The sequence below is a fragment of the Neomonachus schauinslandi genome, chromosome 6, assembly GCF_002201575.2.
Source record: "Neomonachus schauinslandi chromosome 6, ASM220157v2, whole genome shotgun sequence".
NCBI classification, from domain to species: Eukaryota; Metazoa; Chordata; class Mammalia; order Carnivora; family Phocidae; genus Neomonachus; species Neomonachus schauinslandi.
This window is the reverse complement of record NC_058408.1, coordinates 53906395-53924862: the sequence shown is the minus strand read 5'-3', so window position 1 is coordinate 53924862 and position 18468 is coordinate 53906395. Positions and strand designations below refer to the sequence as shown.

Below are 18468 nucleotides of genomic sequence, written 5' to 3'. Positions count from 1 at the left end.
TAGGTTTCTTTATATCCTTGTTTTCTGCTGAAAATACTGCTGCTTACCTCCTGGTACCTGCCCTCATCTCTATGCCAAGCGGCCTCAGACAACAATGTGGAAATGCTTGCATAACCAACAGGCCCTATTCTGGTGATGGCAAAGTTTAGTCCTCTTCCAACTGATGTAGGTTTTCCTTTAGTCCACAGCCATAAGACAGGGGGGAAAAGTGTCCCTGCACTGGTCGGGAGGACTGGGAGGATAATGAAGAAAATAAGAGTAAACAGATGCATACACATCGTACATCTTGTGTACATCATGCAGCATGCATCTTTTCCCAGAGTGGGCAGTTATGGACTTTGTCTACAGGCTCGGAACCAGTTTATACCATTTGATCACTCATTTATTCCCATTTTCACTTTTCTGTGGTGACCTGACAGGTTAAAGATTTCATAAACTCAGAGCTCCTAGCACAGTTATATTCCTCAGAGGACCAAAATACCCTGATGGAGGAATCTGCTGAGCAGGCTCAGCGCCGGGATGAGATGCTTCGAATGTACCAAGCCCTTAAAGAAGCCCTGGTGATCATTGGCGACATCAACACTGCCACCACGTTTACCCCGGCACCACCTCCTGTGGATGACTCCTGGATACAGCATTCCCGCAGGTAGGAAAATGGCCCCGTGTCACCCGAGGCCTGCCAGGCTTGTCCGGTGTCATTTTCTGAGTGTGCTTCCCTAAACCAATATGAACCTAAGGAATAAAGAGGAAAAAAAGGTATTTAAGTTCAGGAGAGAGAGAGAAGGTCAGATTATCCCTTCAGAAACGAACACGATACAGCCTTACAGTGGAATGTTATACAGCCCTCAAAACGAGTAAGACGGTTCTATACTGAAATGAAAAGATAGTCAAGTTAATATGAAGCTTTAAAAAAGTAAGTTGTAGAACGTTATGTTCTAATATGTACAAAAAAAAAAGAATGTATATATTGTAGCGAGAATATTGTGTTCTATCCTAAGATATAGTTGAAAAGGATACACAGGAAACTACTACTGGGTAGTGAAGGGTTGGGCGGAGGGGAAATTCCTTTTCACCATTTACCCCGTTTATATCTTTAAAAAAAAAATTCATGTAAGTAACCTCTATACCCACGATGGGGCTCACACCCACGCCTGGAGCTCGGGAGCCCCCGAGCAACTCGGACCGAGCCCGCCAGGCGCCCCTCCCTTTTAGACCTTCCAACGTTCCGGACACGGCCCCGACTTACTCCGTCAAAAGTACAGTTTTTACAGAGCAGCCCGGAGGTCATAAAATATTTTTTTGAAGGTGAGCTCGGACTGAAACTGCTCTCGTCTGTCCTCAGGTCCCCCCCGCCAAGCCCCACCACCCAGAGGCGGCCGACGCTGAGCGCTCCCCTCACGCGGCCCGCGTCAGGCCGAGGGCCCGCGCCCGCCATCCCCTCCCCCGGCCCGCACTCGGGGGCGCCCCCGGTGCCCTTCAGGCCCGGCCCGCTCCCCCCTTTCCCAAGCAGCAGCAGCAGCGAGTGGTTCGGGGCGCCCCCGCAAGTTCCCTCCCGGCCCACGAGGGCCCCGCCCAGCGTCCCCAGGTGAGTGCTGTGCAGGCTGCGCACGCGGGGGGGGGATGCTCTTCGGTGCTCTTCTTCTAGCCTAACAGAATCTATTTGGAAAAGAAAATTGCAAAGATATTATCATACACATTTGCAATTTTCACCCAGGAGAGGGGTATCATGGGAAAACCGCGGAGCCTGTGACACCATTTAAAAACCAGTATGTGGTCCAAACCTCTCCTTTATCCACTGGCACAAACTAAACGGGACCAAAGAAAACAGGGTCCAAATGAATGACATTGGGGCAGCTGTTTGTATAATTTGAGAGAGCGCTTTGAAAGGAAAGAAAGAGCCATGGCTGGGTTATTGCAAGCTGTGTGCTCCGTAGCTCATGAGAGAGCATCAGGAGCTAAGGCCTCACCTTCTCCATTACCAGAGGAATTCTGGAAAACAACTAACTTCAAGGAATAGTATCCATTTGCCCCCTGAACTATAACCCTTAAGCCCAACGTTATTAACTTTACTGTAGCCAAAGTAAAAACCGGGCTGATTAGTTTGCGATATATTTTTTAAAGCTATGCGTAGACATTTTAACACAGACACGATGATTGCTGTGTGCAGTCACTAACCATATATGAGATGGAACATCGCACATTTGAATAATACATTTTGGCACATGGAAGCAGATTTTCTAGGCTTACTTGTGAAACAAAATGGTGAATAAATGAAACGTGAATCACATACATAGTTGAAGCTATATTCTCACCTTTGAACGTTTACAGCCAAATATGTGCAATGTGTATAACTACAGATTTTAAAAAAAGAAGGAGTTGGGAGGCTTTTTCCTCAACAGCAGAAATTTTAACAGGAAAGGAAATTACTCATACAGAAATTTAATTTTTAAAAAATATTCGGTTCAGGAGATTAAAATATTTGTATGCTTGACGAAGAAAAACCTTGCTATGCACGTACCATGAAAGAGGGGTGACTTCCTCCCCCCCCACGAAGCCTGAGTCACCTCACTCTCTGATTACAGGGCTTACACTGATTTTGATCTTCGGGCTGTTGGGTGTAATGAAGAGAAGGGGCACCTTAAGCTCGTAAACAAAGGGGGGACGAGCGGGACTAGCAGGGGATGTAGATTCAGAAGGCCTGGTTTGCTACAGACCTTGCACAGCTCATTGAACTCTGAGCTAGAGGTTCCCCATCTATGAAATAAGAACAGTTTCAACAAGGCTGTTGCCCCAATCGTATGTAATGAGCCTGATAAATTGTAAAGCACTGTGGCTGTCAGGGTGATCCTCACTTGGGTCCTACTCAGAAAGGATACATGTACCCTCAAACCTATATTTTCTCCCTCTAAAACTAAGGTTCACCTTTACAATTTATTTGGAACTGAGCTACATTTCTGGTAATAATAGTGAAAGCAATAGCTAATATTTATTGCGCTCTCAGTGTATGCTAGGCACTGTCCTAAGTGCTTTGCAGGTACATTTGTGTTTACTGCTCACAACAGCCCGAAAGGAGAGGTGATTATCCATTTTACAGATGAGGCACAGAGGTTCAAACAGCTCGCCCACGGCTGCTCAACCAGACCCTAACGGAGCTGGGCTTCAATCCCAAGCAGTCTGACTCCAGAGCCCAGTCTTCCAGTCACAATACCAGGGTTTCTCGACCTTGGCACTCTACTGCCATGTTTATCGTGGGGGGCTGGCCCTTGCATTTTAGTATGTTTCGCAGCATCCAGGCCTCGACCCACTGGATGTCAGTCGTACTGCCCCAGTTGTGACATCGCTAGTGTGTTGGGGGGGGTGGGACATGGGGTATAAAATCTCCCTCCCCTTGAGAACCACTGCCCTACAGTATTGCAGAGATTTTCCCTTCCACGTGAAAAATAAATAAATAAATGTCAGTGTTGAGCCTCACCCACTACACGCAAGATTAAAAGATTGTTTTAGGAAATCTCAGACTGACTGGGAATGTATCTACCATTGTGCCAGGAAGGTATGGAGGCCACTGGGGGAAGGCAGGAGAGGGGGCGGGCAGGAGTCCCATACAGGAGCCTCGAAGTGGGCTATTTTGTCTGTTTAGCTACAAGAAGAAACCAGAGCAACCTGGTGGTGCCTTTCCTCAGGAATGAACATGCATGTCTTTGTTTGCTCGCTTGGCTGCTCTACCTCTTGGTTTTAGATAAGCTGGCTTGCCAATACCCTTCAGAGGTACCGTTGAATGCCAAATTGATTTGTTAAGCAGGATGGAGTCGCCCTTGGTATTTCCAAGCTCGCTCACAGAAGGTAGCGGGCAGGAATCAGGAATCAGTAGCTCACGCTAGAGAAGGGGAACTGCCAGGTTTAATGCATCTGTGTTGGGGAATTTATAGGACACCAGTTATGTTATTCAAAATTTCTAGAATATTCTCCACTTAGAGCCAGACCTAACACCCTGGCCTTGAAAAGAGTCTCAAATGTAAAACAGAAATGAGACTTCAGAGTAAAAGAGGAAAGTTGGTTTTTGTGCTGAGCCTTCAAGTTTCAGCGCCAGTTCAGCGCAATGGGAGGGAAACCCCTCTGGGGGTGTTGGGGGGGGGTCACCTGAGAGAGACCAAGAGAGAAGCTGTCAGGATCCTTATGCCTATTAAAGTTTAGCTTAAGATGAAGAATTCTGACCACATAAAGTCTGTTTTTAATAAAAGCCAGAGCAGGAATCCTACCAAATGCAAGCCAGAAATGGGGTTTAAGATTTCAAAAAAAAAAAAAAAGAAAGAAAGAAAGAGAAAAAGAAAGACAAAGATGGAAAAAGAAAGAAAAAAGTTGAGGGAAGCTCTTGTTGAAACTTCACCTTGTTCTGTTTATTTATATGTTTTCTCTTTTCCCTCTGTGATTTGCCTCCATTTTCTCTATTAAAAACTAAAAAAAACAAAAAAACAAAAAAACGTTGAAATGCCATTATCCATCATCTCCAGGAAAACAACCCATAGCTTTCCGAGAAGGAAGTTTGATTTTTTTTTTCTAGCTCTTTACTTTCTTAAGGACCCTTTCTCCTCTTTTATCTGAAACCAGAAACTCATAACGTGACAAGACAGTACAAGCCGTGTCCCACCGACTCCCTGTTGGGCTTTAATATTACAAAGGCAGTAACAACTTTCAGAGGCAAAATATTCTGCCATTCGGCATGTGCCTGTACATAATTTTCTTCCGGATAATTTGCGACTTCATTAGCAAGTTAGGATTTTGACGTTTAAGAACTTGTATGCCTTTATTTTAACCCTATTCAAATGTAATGAAAGCACTTGCAATTGGACAGAAACCATGAGCGTTCTGGGGTTTTTTTATTTATTTATTTATTTATTTATTTATTTATTTATTTATTATTATTCTATCTTTCCATTCCAATGTAAAGGAAGAGGAAGGAGAGGGGTGGGTGGAGTCATTTTTGGCCCAGCTTTTCTCAGCTGCTCAAGCTGTTCTGGTTTCTGCGCATGGAGCCTTTCAGTGAGAGAGCTGGAAATCCTGCAAACTACATGCCTGTTCTAATTAGTTCCACCTGATCTAGGGGAGCATCTCTATCCCAGAGAGACTCACCAGTAGGGATGCTTCTGCCATTAGTAAGTTGAGTGTATGCAAATCTGATTTGTGGAACATTTTCTATTGCCAGAATCTTTGGCTTGCCCCCTGCCCTCCCACTCCACTCAACTTCTCTGAAGGGGCTAAAACCCAGTTTGAAAATCCCAGCCGGTTGTGTTCCTGTTCAGCAAGGTGATCTTAAGCAGACATGATCACCTCTTTGGGGGCCCTGTTCTTCTTACTTGAAGATCCTAATCTTCATCAAATATTAACTTTAGGGCTGATGTAGCTATTTTCGGTTACGGCTTCTTAAAATTAGTTAATTGGGAATCACAGCCTTTGACATTAACAGAACAAATTAACTGAATCAGAGTGTGTTTTTCCTGGCAACAGCTGATTCTGGCATTATTTGACTCATTTGTCTTCTCCCCTTTCCTTGGACTAAGCTATTTTGCAACGGTCAAAAGGGGATAACGGTGGGAGGAAGGGTCTCTATCCAAGGAAAAGCAAACTTCATTTACCTCATCACTCAATCCTCTATTTAAAAAAAAATATTGAAAAACTGAAGTACTTTTTTTAACCAGCCTTGTCACCAAGTCTGATGGTGTCTTTTAAAAATGGCAAAACTGAATCATAGGCGAGGATTTGGCTTTCACTCCAGCCATCCACATGACAGAGACACAAGATGGAAACCAAGAAATGCTCCATTATCGCCTCTCTGGTGAGCCCCATAGCAAAGCTGACATCCCTCACTGCGTGGACAGCCCTGGAGCATCATCGAGATTATCACAGGGTTTCCCACTTACACCCGTTCCGTGGCATATTCATTTTCCCCGACGTTACATGGCACTCTTTGAGAGTCTCATCACAGTCCCACATTCTCAGTCATTTACTGCTGAACCAACCATGGCAAAAGATACAGAAATCTCTCTACATAAAGAGATAATTGGTGCACTCGTGGGCTCTTTAAGAAGGTAAAAGCCATTTGGTTCTCTTTACAATGGAATCTTGTTTTAGATGTTTGACCTTGATACACTGCTGTGTTATATCTCTTTTACATATTTTATATGTTGATCTAGTTGACAGTTAACACAGAATCCCTTTCACTGAGGGATAAGGTCTCCTTGTTTTGTTTTGTTTTTTTTCAGCCAGTCCCCCAAATTTTGAGTAAAGACAAACCCACGATTCTTAAAAGTGTGTCTTTGCATCCCTCACATGAAGGTTTGGTGCCATGAAGGATGAAGCTGCTGAGTCTTGAAGTCATGGGTTCAGGGTACACGGACAATTAAGCGACTTCTGTGACTAGCCTGTGTGTCTGATTCTCCCGAAATCATGTCCTGCAAACATCCTGACTTACTCCCTCCTCAAGAGCCCTCTAAACGTGTGACTTCCTTTAGCAACTGAGTGTCATTTGGACATATGATGAACTCGTCTTGTGATTTCTGATTTCAGCCATGAGTTTATTTTCCTCACTGCCTTTCCTCTTTAAAAAACAAATAAATTTATGATTAGGTATTCTGATTTTTCAGGGAAACAGTTTTTATTTTTAGCAACTGGATTTAAAAGTCAAGCAAAGAATTTTTTTTTAAGTCTAAATGCCAAGAATGGAAGGTGGTGTTCTTTCTGATTCTTAGCATTTAAGGCATTTCGTGAGGCTGCTGTGTTATAACATTTGTTACTGAAATCCCAAATGTAATTAATAATTTGCTGCAGGTTCAACATGAGTTGAAAATATGATGCTTCATATATTTCAATGAAAATAGAAATTTGGCCAGAAACTGTTCACTAAAGAAAATATTCAATTTAATTTAAGCCCCTCGGTTAAACATCCCATCAAAATCATTCGAATTCCACAATGATTCTGGTTGTAACATAATATTTCACTGAGGTGAATCGATGGTTAATGACAAGGTTTTTCATTCTTCAGTCTTGGTTTCAATCCGGTTTAAGTGAAGGTAAAATTAGTCTGGTGGTTTCCTTCTTGGGTCTAGCGAACCTGAGTCTACTTTACACAAACATCTTCATCCTGCCACAGTACGGAATGACTGGCAGTCTGCTTAGGGGAGGCCCAGGAACAGAACTGCAAGTGTTCTGAAAGTCAGAATTTGGGACTTTTGCAGATGCGTCAAGGTAGACTTCAGATTGCCTTTCTGTTTTCAGCGTGTCCCTTATCTTCCCTTTCCAAATACCCGAGGCTGTAGGAGGATAGAAGAGAAAGGAAAATAAGAAAGGATCTACAGGAGACAAAGTACAAGCAACATAAATGCTGACAGGTGGCAGGCAGCAGTAAATACAATATGCCACTGTTAGCCCAGTGGTAACTGGCGGTGAGTTAACCAAATACAATTGCTTCCACATCCCATGACAAATAATAGCAAATAGCTCTGTCATTGTTCTCTCTGGGGTTCTAAATTGCTAAGCTTCGGCCATTGCAGGGAAAGCCTTTCTGAATTTCAGGATACCCAGCCCTGCCCTGGGTCTCACCTGATTGATGGAGGAAGACAGCCAAGACAGGAGACTGGCACGGGAGCCACTGACCAGTGAAAAATGCACAGTAAATGATTATTATTCTTCCTGTGGCCAGTCAGCAGCAAACTGTCACCAGTTGGAATCTGCTGAATGGTCCTATTTACAAGTTGATGTCAGCTCAAAAAGGAAAAGCAAAGAGAATCGAATCCCGCCCAGTGTAAGCAGACAGAGAGACGCAAGCTAGTCCTTCTCTTTCCTCGCTGCCCCCCTTTGTCTCCTTCGCTGTAAGAAAAGAAGGATTTTACAGGGAAAACCTTCACAGGCAGGCAGTCACGGTTAGAGGGCATGTTTTTCAGTGACTTCAGAGATTCATAGCACAACATGATTCGTGGCTCTTTCACCTCTAAATTCTATCCAAGCAGCATGCTCGGAGAAGGAGCTGCTGGGCGCTTCTTCTTTCCCTCTGACTTAGCAGCTACTGTGAAAGAGTAGAAGTGAAATTTAGCTTACTGGAGTTGCTTCGGCCGATAAACAGCCAGGAAATTAAACATGAAATTGTAAATGCTGCATATTTCGCTCAGAACGTGCCCTAAACGCTTACCTCCAGCAATATGAGAAAGGAGAGGAGGATTTAGCTGAGGGATGGATGGCTTTTGTCTGCTTCTCATAACTTTATTGCTGCCTGAACATAGAATTTTTAAATGCCCAACATTGAAATCCTGTAGCTTGCTTGAGCCAACATATTGTAACCATTGTCTGGGGGAACCTCTGAATCTAAACACATATTTACACCCTTTAGTTGCCAAATGAAATCCATCTGGCTTACTTAATGCTTTTTGCCAAAAGAATATTACACTTCTGGTCTGGCCAGTATTTTTAAGTGTGGGGGAAGGGGGGTGGCGTTGGAAGGGCATTGGGTTTGAGAGAATCTGCAGGTGTATTGACGCCACATTACCTGTATTTAGATGAAAGCTTAGGTCAATGGCGACTCTGATCAAAACTAGAAGAATTCCTACCTGGGGCAAAGTCTGAAACCACAAGGTACTCAGGCAGCCTCATCCTGGCGTGGTACTTTCTTTTCCTTCCAGGCATCAGAGCCACATGATAGGCAAAACCACAAATAGCAAGTGCTCTAATTTCTGGAATTATTTTTGTAACGATTCTCATAAACACTAGGACATGTCCATTCTTGTGTCCCAGCCAAAATTATCAGCTCATATGAACTGTAGAAAGAACACTTAACATCCGAGGATCAGAAAAAAATGGTCAATCAAAATGGCAGATAGCAAAATTCTCCTTTACTCATCGTCAGCGGCAAGGCTGGGCCATCTTGACTTCAGTTGCTCAGATACAAGGAGAGTTCCATATCTTCATAGGGTCGACATTTCCCCCCACTGGGATTAGTTTAAACGCGGTGTAAATACTGGGAACCCAGGAAGTGTGCAAGTTAATATAAAATTTAGAAATAAGCTCCATTCCATCCCTGCCTTTCTTGTGGAAGGGCTGAGGAGCCAACGGAAAGGGAGAAAGACATGAAGGCCTGGATAAGCACAAACTAGATACACCGCCACACGAGAGACCCCAAAATTCTGTGGCAGTTTCGAGAACCAAGAGGAAGTGAGAAGTGTGAGGAGAAGGTCTCGGGTGGTTTTGAATATGATCTGGGAAATTATTTTATTTTACAATCAAATATACCAGTCGCTGCCACCATGTAAATATTACCTGTTTTTGGTTTCAGATTTCCATGAGGCAGCATTTTCTACATTTATCTTGGTCAGTGTATATCCCATTGATCTAGAATGAGACCTCTTAGGAGGGTAGATGAGAAAGGCTTTCAAAGGTGTTTTGCAGCCCAGAAAGTCTAAAATGAAATTATTTCACTGGGGAGCAGATATTTATGTACGATATATTCTGTACCGTGTGTATTTTTTTTTAAGTTTATATTAGGATTGTTCTCAAAGCCAGTTTTAAGAGTGAATGAAATTTTTCCCTCAAATAAATCTACCCTTAGCATCACACTCAAGGGACTTTGCCAGAAAGTCTATACGCTGCTCCACATTTAGACCACCATTCACAGAGGAAAAGCTATAAAACCTGAGGAAGACGTCTACTTATTTTTAAAACAACTAGAATTTCTTTTTGCTTCTTGGTAGTGTTGGAAAATATTTTAATAACTAAAATAATAAAACTTCATGTGAGGCAAATTCTACCTTAATTATTGCCTCTTGGGGTGGAAAATTAAGGAAACATTAGTAAAAGTGTTAACTAGATAAACCACTGCGGTAATTTCCCTCCACATATCTGGGTCTAAAGTCAAAATAAAATCCAGGCTACACATATTATTTGAAAGAAAGCAAACTTGTCGTTTTAGCTTGACAACAGTAGTATTGAAGCATTCAGGACTGAAATTAATGGGCCACAGAAATCCCTGTGACTCGTCATCAGACTTTAACTTACTTAAATGCCCTATAGTTCAATTTAGGGGTCTGTGGTGAGGGATGTTGATATGATTGCTCGATTTGTTTTAATATTTCAAACACTCTAAATTACCCCATCACCATCTTACTACTTGAAAACTAAGTATATTGAAAACTCGTTTTAAAGCACAGTATCTTTGAATAAACATGTTGAAATGGTGTTTTTCCCTGTGCTTAAAACTTTGGTGTATGATTGACTACATCTTGTAAATTTCCTTCTTCTATACTATCCTCGTCTCCTCCACCCCAGGACCTCTTCTCCACATGTAGCTATTCGACATATATTGTGCATCCCCAGCCCTCTAGGTGACGGCACAACACTATGGGGTATTCATGCCAATAGCCAGTGTTGCTGTGTTCTTCCAAAGTCCCCTTCCCTGCTGAGCAAGAAGAAAATATTCTCGAGGGTCACAGGGAGTCTTTACAACTTACAAATACTTCCATAATCTCCATAGACTGTTCAGCTTTCAGTTAAAATGTTGTGATTTTTGACCATTAAAGTCTACTTTTCTATTTTTTTTTCCTGTGGATTTCATGCTACCTCTTTTTTTTGTCTTTATAATCAAGAGTATTTCATTTTTTATTTGTAAATGATGTGCTATTATTTTATATGAATAAAATTTTTTTATTATGTTATGTTAATCACCATACATTACATCGTTAGTTTTTGATGTAGTGTTCCGTGATTCATTGTTTGCGTATAACACCCAGTGCTCCATGCAGTACGTGCCCTCTTTAATACCCATCACCAGGCATTAAATGTGCATTTTGAGAGGTAAAAAAGGTAAAAATACATAGCCAGAATAATGAAGGTAGCAGTGTTTCCAGTTCAGGGAGCAATATAAAGTCGGAAAAGCAAGGTTTGAGAACATTTCCCTTTGCTGCATTCTCAGTGCACTCTTGCTTTGGGCCCCAGTCCTGAGTCCCCTGGTCTCTCAGATGGGCCCTCCATCCAATTATACAGGACGGTCTTCCTTTAGTTACTTATGTTGGACACCTGCCTTCTCGCTGTGTTTGGCAGGCCAGCAGGATGAGGGAATAATCAGAAGAAAATGTTCTGGTTCTTTGGCCTCATCCACGTTCAACATTATCCAAAACAGTCTTCTGTGAGTGAGAACAGGGTGGCTTTGAGATCCCTTGGTCTAACATTCTGTAGGAGTGTGGAGGAACAAAACTTTTTTGATCCCTTCTAAGATAATGGAAGTATAAATTATCCCTGCCTTTGCCTGCCCTTTCAGTGATGTTTACAGAGAGACGTATGCAGAGATGGGAGCCTTTCACTGGTCAGCATTTTGGCGTGACTTTGTCCTAGGCAAGCCGCCTTCTCAAGCACAGCCCCCCACGGTCATTACAGCAGAGTTTTCCTAAAAGCGTATCTTGTGAACTATTTCTCCAGGATGATGGCCGTTTTTGTAAGACAGATGCCTAAAAGACATATGGTTTTCATAGATTTTTCCGTCTAGACTAGCTTTATTTAGTGATTTTTGGTCTGAATTGGTCTAGTTAAAGTTTCTGTAGAAGCTTGTATAAAAATTTAAAATGTGGGCATACCATTAAGGTGTAAAACAAAAAGTTTGACTTCTTATTGGCAATAGATTAAAAGGGATTGGTTGAAAGTTTCCTTCAGGTTAAGTAATTCTGACCATCCTGTATGCCCACTCGTCCGTCCCACTCCCACAACACTGTCCAAAATGGAAAGGCTTACCCCCCAAATCCTATAACTGTTAAATTCATATATTTCTCACTGTTTTCCTGAGTAAATTCTTGTGTTCCAGTTGATGTGTGTGTGTGTGTGTGTGTGTGTGTGTGTGTTAGAAAGCTGTAATTCTTTCTGCAGACTCTTTACATGGCCCAGGGGACATATGATTCCTTGCCCTTTTAGCACCAATTTTTACAAACCTGGCATTTCCCTCATTTTAAAAAAGCGCCCATCAAGCCACTGAGTGAAGGCGATGGAACATTTGGGAGTGTTTCTAGTACCGTCCACCACTGATAAAAATTCCATTTTTAAATGCTGTGTTTGAGGGAGTGTCAGAGTCTCGTGTAGAAACAGTAGGACACTTTGAGAGGAAAAGACTGACTTCTAGACTTGCCGAGAAATCGGCCTTTTGCTCCCTCTTTTGTAAGAACAGACAGACACCACAGATCCAAGCCCAGGTTCGCTGCATCAGAACAAGGAGACTCATGCAAGGGGGCCGATGGTGGCCCTTCAGCCCCTGCCAGTATCATCCCCCGGCTGCGTGCGGAGCATTTAATGGGACTTAGTCACATGTTTGTTCACTGACATGGCAGCTTGTAGGGCACAACCGCCTCTCTGTTTGCCTCTGTTTGCTTTCAACAGTTTTGTTTTTAAAATTTGAGCTCTAAGGCAGGTTAGAGCTCCTCCTGCTGGATTTTTTCTTTTTTAATCACTGGGATTGTAATTAGTAAACGGTAACTCTTTGTCTCCATTTTTGCCACTTGGACGGATAGAAGTAAGTGACCAGAAAAATGTCACGTGGTACATTTAAAAACGGGCCTTTGAATTTACCAGGTATCACGATCAGGTGATGTGAAACATTGGTGCAACATAAATCTTCTCTACGTCTTCAAATTCCTCGTGCTCTGGTTTTTTTTTGTTGTTGTTGTTGTTACTAAAATAAAAAGAATTGGAAAGTTAACTTTTCCATCAGTATTTCTAGTTCCATATTTGCCCTGTATGAGGTGAAGCCCCACGTCAGATACTCATGCTTGCAAGGTTCCTGCTGTCTATCAGAGAGGGACGAAAAGTCTTTTCTGTCTTTCCAAACCAGAAATGAATGTTACAGTTCTATATAGAGATTCAAAGTGTTGCCTTTTTCCTCCCCGTCCTTGCTTCTTTTTCCTCTTCTCACTGACTTGAGATGACAGAGGAATGTGCATCTCAGAAGTGGACGTTTGCCTCTCCCAGTAGCTGATTCTTAGCACCTCCTTCCCAACCTCTCCTCCTTCCCCCAAATGGCGGCGTTGGCCAGCCCCTTCCCCTGGTGCCTGGGGTAGGAATGAGGGGAAGGGCAGGGAGAAGAGGACAGAAGAAGATGAAGAGGGTTAGAAATAGTTGTGCCCCAGCAACATCAATGGGACTAGGTTTCTACATCATGTAAGTTCTTGGAGATCTCTTTGGGGATTTCTCAAAAGAGAGAGGGAGAGAGAGCAGGGAGGGAGGAAGGGAGAAAAGAGAGAGAGAGAAAGGGAGAGAAATGGGGAAAAAAATCGTTGGAAGGGACACTGCCTAACTTCGTTCAGTAGCCATGTGCACTTAAAGCTCTTTTCAAGCCACATTCTTTCTCTCTATACAATTTTCTCACCACTGTATTCCTCTTACCTTCTGCCGCTTTGCGTATCTTTTCGTCTTTCCCTCCACCCACCCAGCTTATCTGTTGTCAGTGATACAGTACAGAGGCTACCACATTTTAAAAAATCTCAAAAGTAGTGCTTTTTAGGAATCCTATTTTAGTATAACCCCAAACCCTATAAGTTATCTGTTTTATGAATTAGGACTCAGAGCAAAACACATAATTTTGACATGTGTGATAAAGAACCAGACAACACTTGGTTTCTCAAACGGACAGTACTTTTTCTAGCTTTCTTTCCTTCACACATACTAGTTCCTGTTTCTGGACTGCCAGTCCCCTCAACTTCCCTTGTTTTCTGGAAGTCCTTCTAACCCACCAAGTCCTCCTAACCCTTCCTGTCCCAGGCTAAGACTCCAGGGGCCCCTGAAGCTGAATACCACGTCTCCCACTGTCGGCACAGTGTACTTGTCTCTCTCCCCATCTCCAGGAGAAACTCCTGGGCAGCGATCACGTCTCTGTACATCTGACTCAATCCAGCACATAGCACATAAACAGGGCTTACTGAAGGAATGAAAGAATACAAAATGAGTTGATGTGCAGCGCTTAATCAAAACTTATTTTGGAATTAGCCCAATACTTAGTGTACTTGAAGAAACAATTTAAACGCAAACACTTTCTCTCTTGTTCTAGTCTCCTGAGAAGCTTGCCTGGCTGAATGCTATTATAAAATTCTTTTTTACACATCACAAACCGAGCAGAGTTAATATGGACAAATCATCCTGCAGGCTGCCTTTTTGCCGCAGCCACGGAAGTGGGTGTATCTGTACCATCCCCCTGAATGAATCCAAGCCAGATATTTAAGATTATGTAAAGAAAATGTGGCAAAGGAGGTTATATTACCATTTTGCTCAGAGACTAATTTATACAGGATATTAGATGTTTGTATCATCGAATAACAATTATGGACTATTTTTCCCCTTATGTTTTTACTTCAGATTCTATCAATTGATTCATACTTTCCCAGTGACATATGTTACAAAATCATGGGTTCGTTTTCACAGGGGAAAGAAATGCTGGCTCTAAATGTAGCACGAATCATATTAGAGAATTCTTTAGAGCCTTTTAAGTGGACTCCAAGTCCTATGTTCTTTCCAACATCTACTGTAAACTGTTCTTGGACAGTATTGGCTCCTTTTGTTACTCAAGCTGAAAAGGCCAAAAATATGCTGGAGAGCAGCCTATAGTATTTTTAATAATAAATTACAAACTATTATCTTCCATGTGGACAATATCCTGACCGCTGTAGCATTTTTTAAAACTTAGCCTCTTAGCTTGTAGATATGTAAAATCTGTCGTATTAATAAATGCTCAAAATAAGAAGCAAAGCACAAGCACAACCTGTTTAAAATGCTGTATCTGATTATCTGATAGCGCAGACATTTGCAAGAGAAAGTCCTGGATCAGAGTGAGTTGCCCTTCCATTTCACCTGGAGGTGTGCTCCTGATTTGTCCTCAGGCGTTTGCATTCTTGCACACTGAGCCACCGGATGGGGGAACACTGCCCATCCACTGCCCCTCCACTGTGGAAGACTATAAGCAGGCTGAGGAATAATCTGGATTCATAGGAAGTTTATAATGTCATTCAGATGATGAACTATACATACATGCCTTGAACTTGAAAAATGAGACGAGGATTAAGTAATTCAAGAGGATCGTGGAGAAACAAGGCATTACAGTTCCCGAGGGGGACGTTCGCTGGGCAACCCCCCAGCCCAGCTTAGTGATGCCACCAGAATCATTCTCGCCCAGGGCTGCTTTAAAAACGTGTCCAGCACAGCCCACTGCGCAGATGCTCTTTATGATTTTAGAAAACTCAGAAGCAGTTTTTTGTTTTGTTGTAGTTTTTTGTTCTTTGTTTTAGTTTGTTCTGTTTTCTAAGAAATTTGCTAGCTGTAGCCTTACTTCTTGTGGTTCAGTACACAAAACCCTTCATTTAAAAAAAAATTTTTTTTTTACCTATTTCATCAATAAGATAAACAAGTTGGGCAAGTTGCTATCAGATCCTTGTGGCTTCTAGAAACCTGGGATATATAACTCTCCCATCATCCTAAATGTAATTACATGTAATATATAATGATATGTAAATTAAATTTTTGAGACAGATGTATTTTAAAGCCTCAATTATATTTACTAAGTAGAACGTGCGGTATAAGAGAAGCCTATTGAATATCCTTTTTTATGCAAATACTACCCTGGTAGGCAGATATCATTCCTCTAGATGTGTTCAACTTTATCTTTTTTGAGGGTTTTCTTTTCTTTTTTGTTGGGGGGGAGGGGTTCACCTAGCTAATTAGGTTGGACTTCAGTCACACCCTCTCCAAAGATGAGTACTTGGAATGCATGTGTATAGATGCTTCCTTTCTATACTTACTGCCATCTTCATGAGCAAATACAAGCTTCCCTGAGCAAGTAGTTATTTTTCTGGTGATGATTAACAAGAACACTACTGTAGTATAGTATCTTGGTCTTTACGAAATAAACCTAAAACTGATCTGACCCATACTTAAGTCTAATTCCCAAATGCATCAAAGTATTTCTACAACCATTTCTTCCTTCTTCTTGAGATTTTTCTCCCAGTACTTTCTCTTTTTGCTTGCACTATATCTGGCAAATGAATTGAACTGCTAATAAAGCAAGATGAAAATCACTTATTATGCCTTAGAACAATGGTTTTCAAAGCATGGTCCCAGGACCCGCAGCATCAGCAGCATCTGGGAACTTGCTAGAAATGTCTCACCCTATTAGAAACTCTGTGTGGTGCCTGGCAATCTGAGTTTTAACAAGCCCACCAGGGAATTCTGATGCATGGTCCAATTTGGGAACCGTTGCTCCAGAACGTGTGAATGTAACTGTCCAATAGAAAGAATCCTGGACTGGGAGTCACGAAATCTTGGTGTCAACAGAGAAAAGGAAGGAGACTGTGCTACACAGACCCAGTCTGGCTCACACATTTACCAGTCTCATAATTCCCGCTTCCTGACAAGAAGTGAGGGCAGGGGCAGAAAGAGCAACCATTTCAACAGTGTTATGCTACCTGGCAGCAAGAAACCAGAGGAATGGGCGCCTGGGTGGCTCAGTCGTTAAGCGTCTGCCTTCGGCTCAGGTCATGATCCCGGGGTCCTGGGATCGAGCCCCGCATCGGGCTCCCTGCTCTGCGGGAAGCCTGCTTCTCCCTCTCCCACTCCCCCTGCTTGTGTTCCCTCTCTCGCTGTGTCTCTTTCTGTCAAATAAATAAAATCTTTAAAAAAAAAAAAAAGAAAAAAAGAAACCAGAGGAATGGCAGTTTTCACGACCTCCCCACATGCTGATGCACCCTGCAAGCAATTGACCCCAAAGAATTCTCTATATATTCTCTCTCTCTCATATATATATATATATTCTCAACCCCTAAGATTGGCCTCACACCGTGAACACTCAGAACCAACTAACCCAAAGCAGAGCAGATGAAATTTTAGTTCTTCTGTTCTTCGAAGACAATTGAAAGAGACAGTAAGACAAGTAATGCATTCCTCTCTCTTATCAGCAAAGCCCATTCCTCCCCTTCAATGCCACCCACCCTGTGTGAGCATTGGACTTTCTTGAAAAAATTGTCATTGTCCAAAAGACTGTAAAATGCTCATCCCTGCAGCTATGAAAGCAACTACAAGTATTACATCTCTCCTTTGATTTGGAAGCAGAAACATGGCTCTTCTATCATAACCATAAACCGCCCACACACAGCATAGTGTTTCAATAAACACTAAGTGATGCAAGATGCTCCATTTCAATATAATGGGTTCCTTAATGAAGCCCATCACTAAACAAAGCAACTGAGGAAAATTTGGTACAAAACAAATAACTTTGCCCAAAACAAACTGTCTTATGAGGTGAATGTCTTTGGAAACTCTTTGAATGGTTAGGAACTAGACCAATGAAATGAACTCTAACAGTAAACCTTAAATGTATTTCTGGTGTTGAAGTTGGCAAACAGCATTGCTTATTAAGAAAATCACACTGAACAACTTAATGCTCTTCCTGAATTGCTTTCTAGTAGAGTTTTATTGTTTTAGAAATGAAATGATGCTTATTTTTTCCAGAAGGGTGGGGAGGGGGGATCGTTCAGGATTTTTAATTACTGAGCACATATATGGGTTACTTTAACCTGAAACTGGGCATATTTTAAAGACGTCATAATTATTTTGAGAGGACAATGATAGCAATTTTGTCTTTCATTCTTTCCGTCATTCATTCACCATGCAGGTGTGTGGTGCCTATTTATTTATTTTTTTTAGAGAGAGAGAGCGCGAGAGCAAGTCGGGGGGGAGCAGAGGGAGAAGGACAGAGAGAATCTTAAGCAGACTCCATGCCCAGCATGGCACCAACGTGGGGCTTGATATCATGACCCTGAGATCATGACCTGGGCCAAAATCAAGAATCATTCACTTAACTGACTGAGTCACCCAGCCGCCCCTGCTAAGGGACACTTTTAAAGAGCTCCTAATGGATAGATTCTCCCGATTTCTTTATTTTAAGATTTCTTTGTTTATTTTAGAGAGACAGAGTGCTCACATGCTTGAGCAGGGGGAGAGGCAGAGGGAGAGAAACAAAACAGACTCCCCGCTGAGCAGGAAATCAAGAGTTGGAGGCTTAACCGACTGAGCCACCCAGGCACCGCTCTCCCAATTCTTTATTTAAAAAGCATGCCAGGGCGCCTGGGTGGCTCAGTCGTTAAGCGTCTGCCTTTGGCTCAGGTCATGATCCCGGGGTCCTGGGATGGAGCCCCACATCGGGCTCCCTGCTCCTCAGGGAAGCCTGCTTCTCCCTCTCCTATTCCCCCTGCTTGTGTTCCCTCTTGCTATGTCTCTCTCTGTCAAATAAATAAATAAAATCTTTAAAAAAATAAAATAAAATAAAAAGCATGCCATGAGGGACACCTTCATGGGTCAGTAGGTTGAGCATCCAACTCTTGATTTTGGCTCAGGTCATGAGATCCAGCCCCTCATCGGGCTCCCCCTTCAGCCGGGAGTCTGCTTAAGATTGTCTCCCTCCCTCAGGGCGCC

General features: G+C 42.5%; 1 protein-coding gene across 4 annotated transcripts in view; it reads left to right on the top strand.

Annotated features, from left to right (window-relative positions):
• The window catches only part of DNM3 (dynamin 3), a 576371-nt gene that overhangs the window by 544353 nt on the left and 13550 nt on the right, over positions 1-18468 (top strand). For all 4 annotated transcript variants that reach the window (XM_021682631.1, XM_021682630.1, XM_021682632.1 and 1 more), the window contains 2 exons: positions 420-646; positions 1343-1585. In XM_021682631.1, coding sequence (XP_021538306.1) covers positions 420-646; positions 1343-1585 — 470 coding nt within the window. The remainder of the gene's footprint in view (positions 1-419; positions 647-1342; positions 1586-18468) is intronic.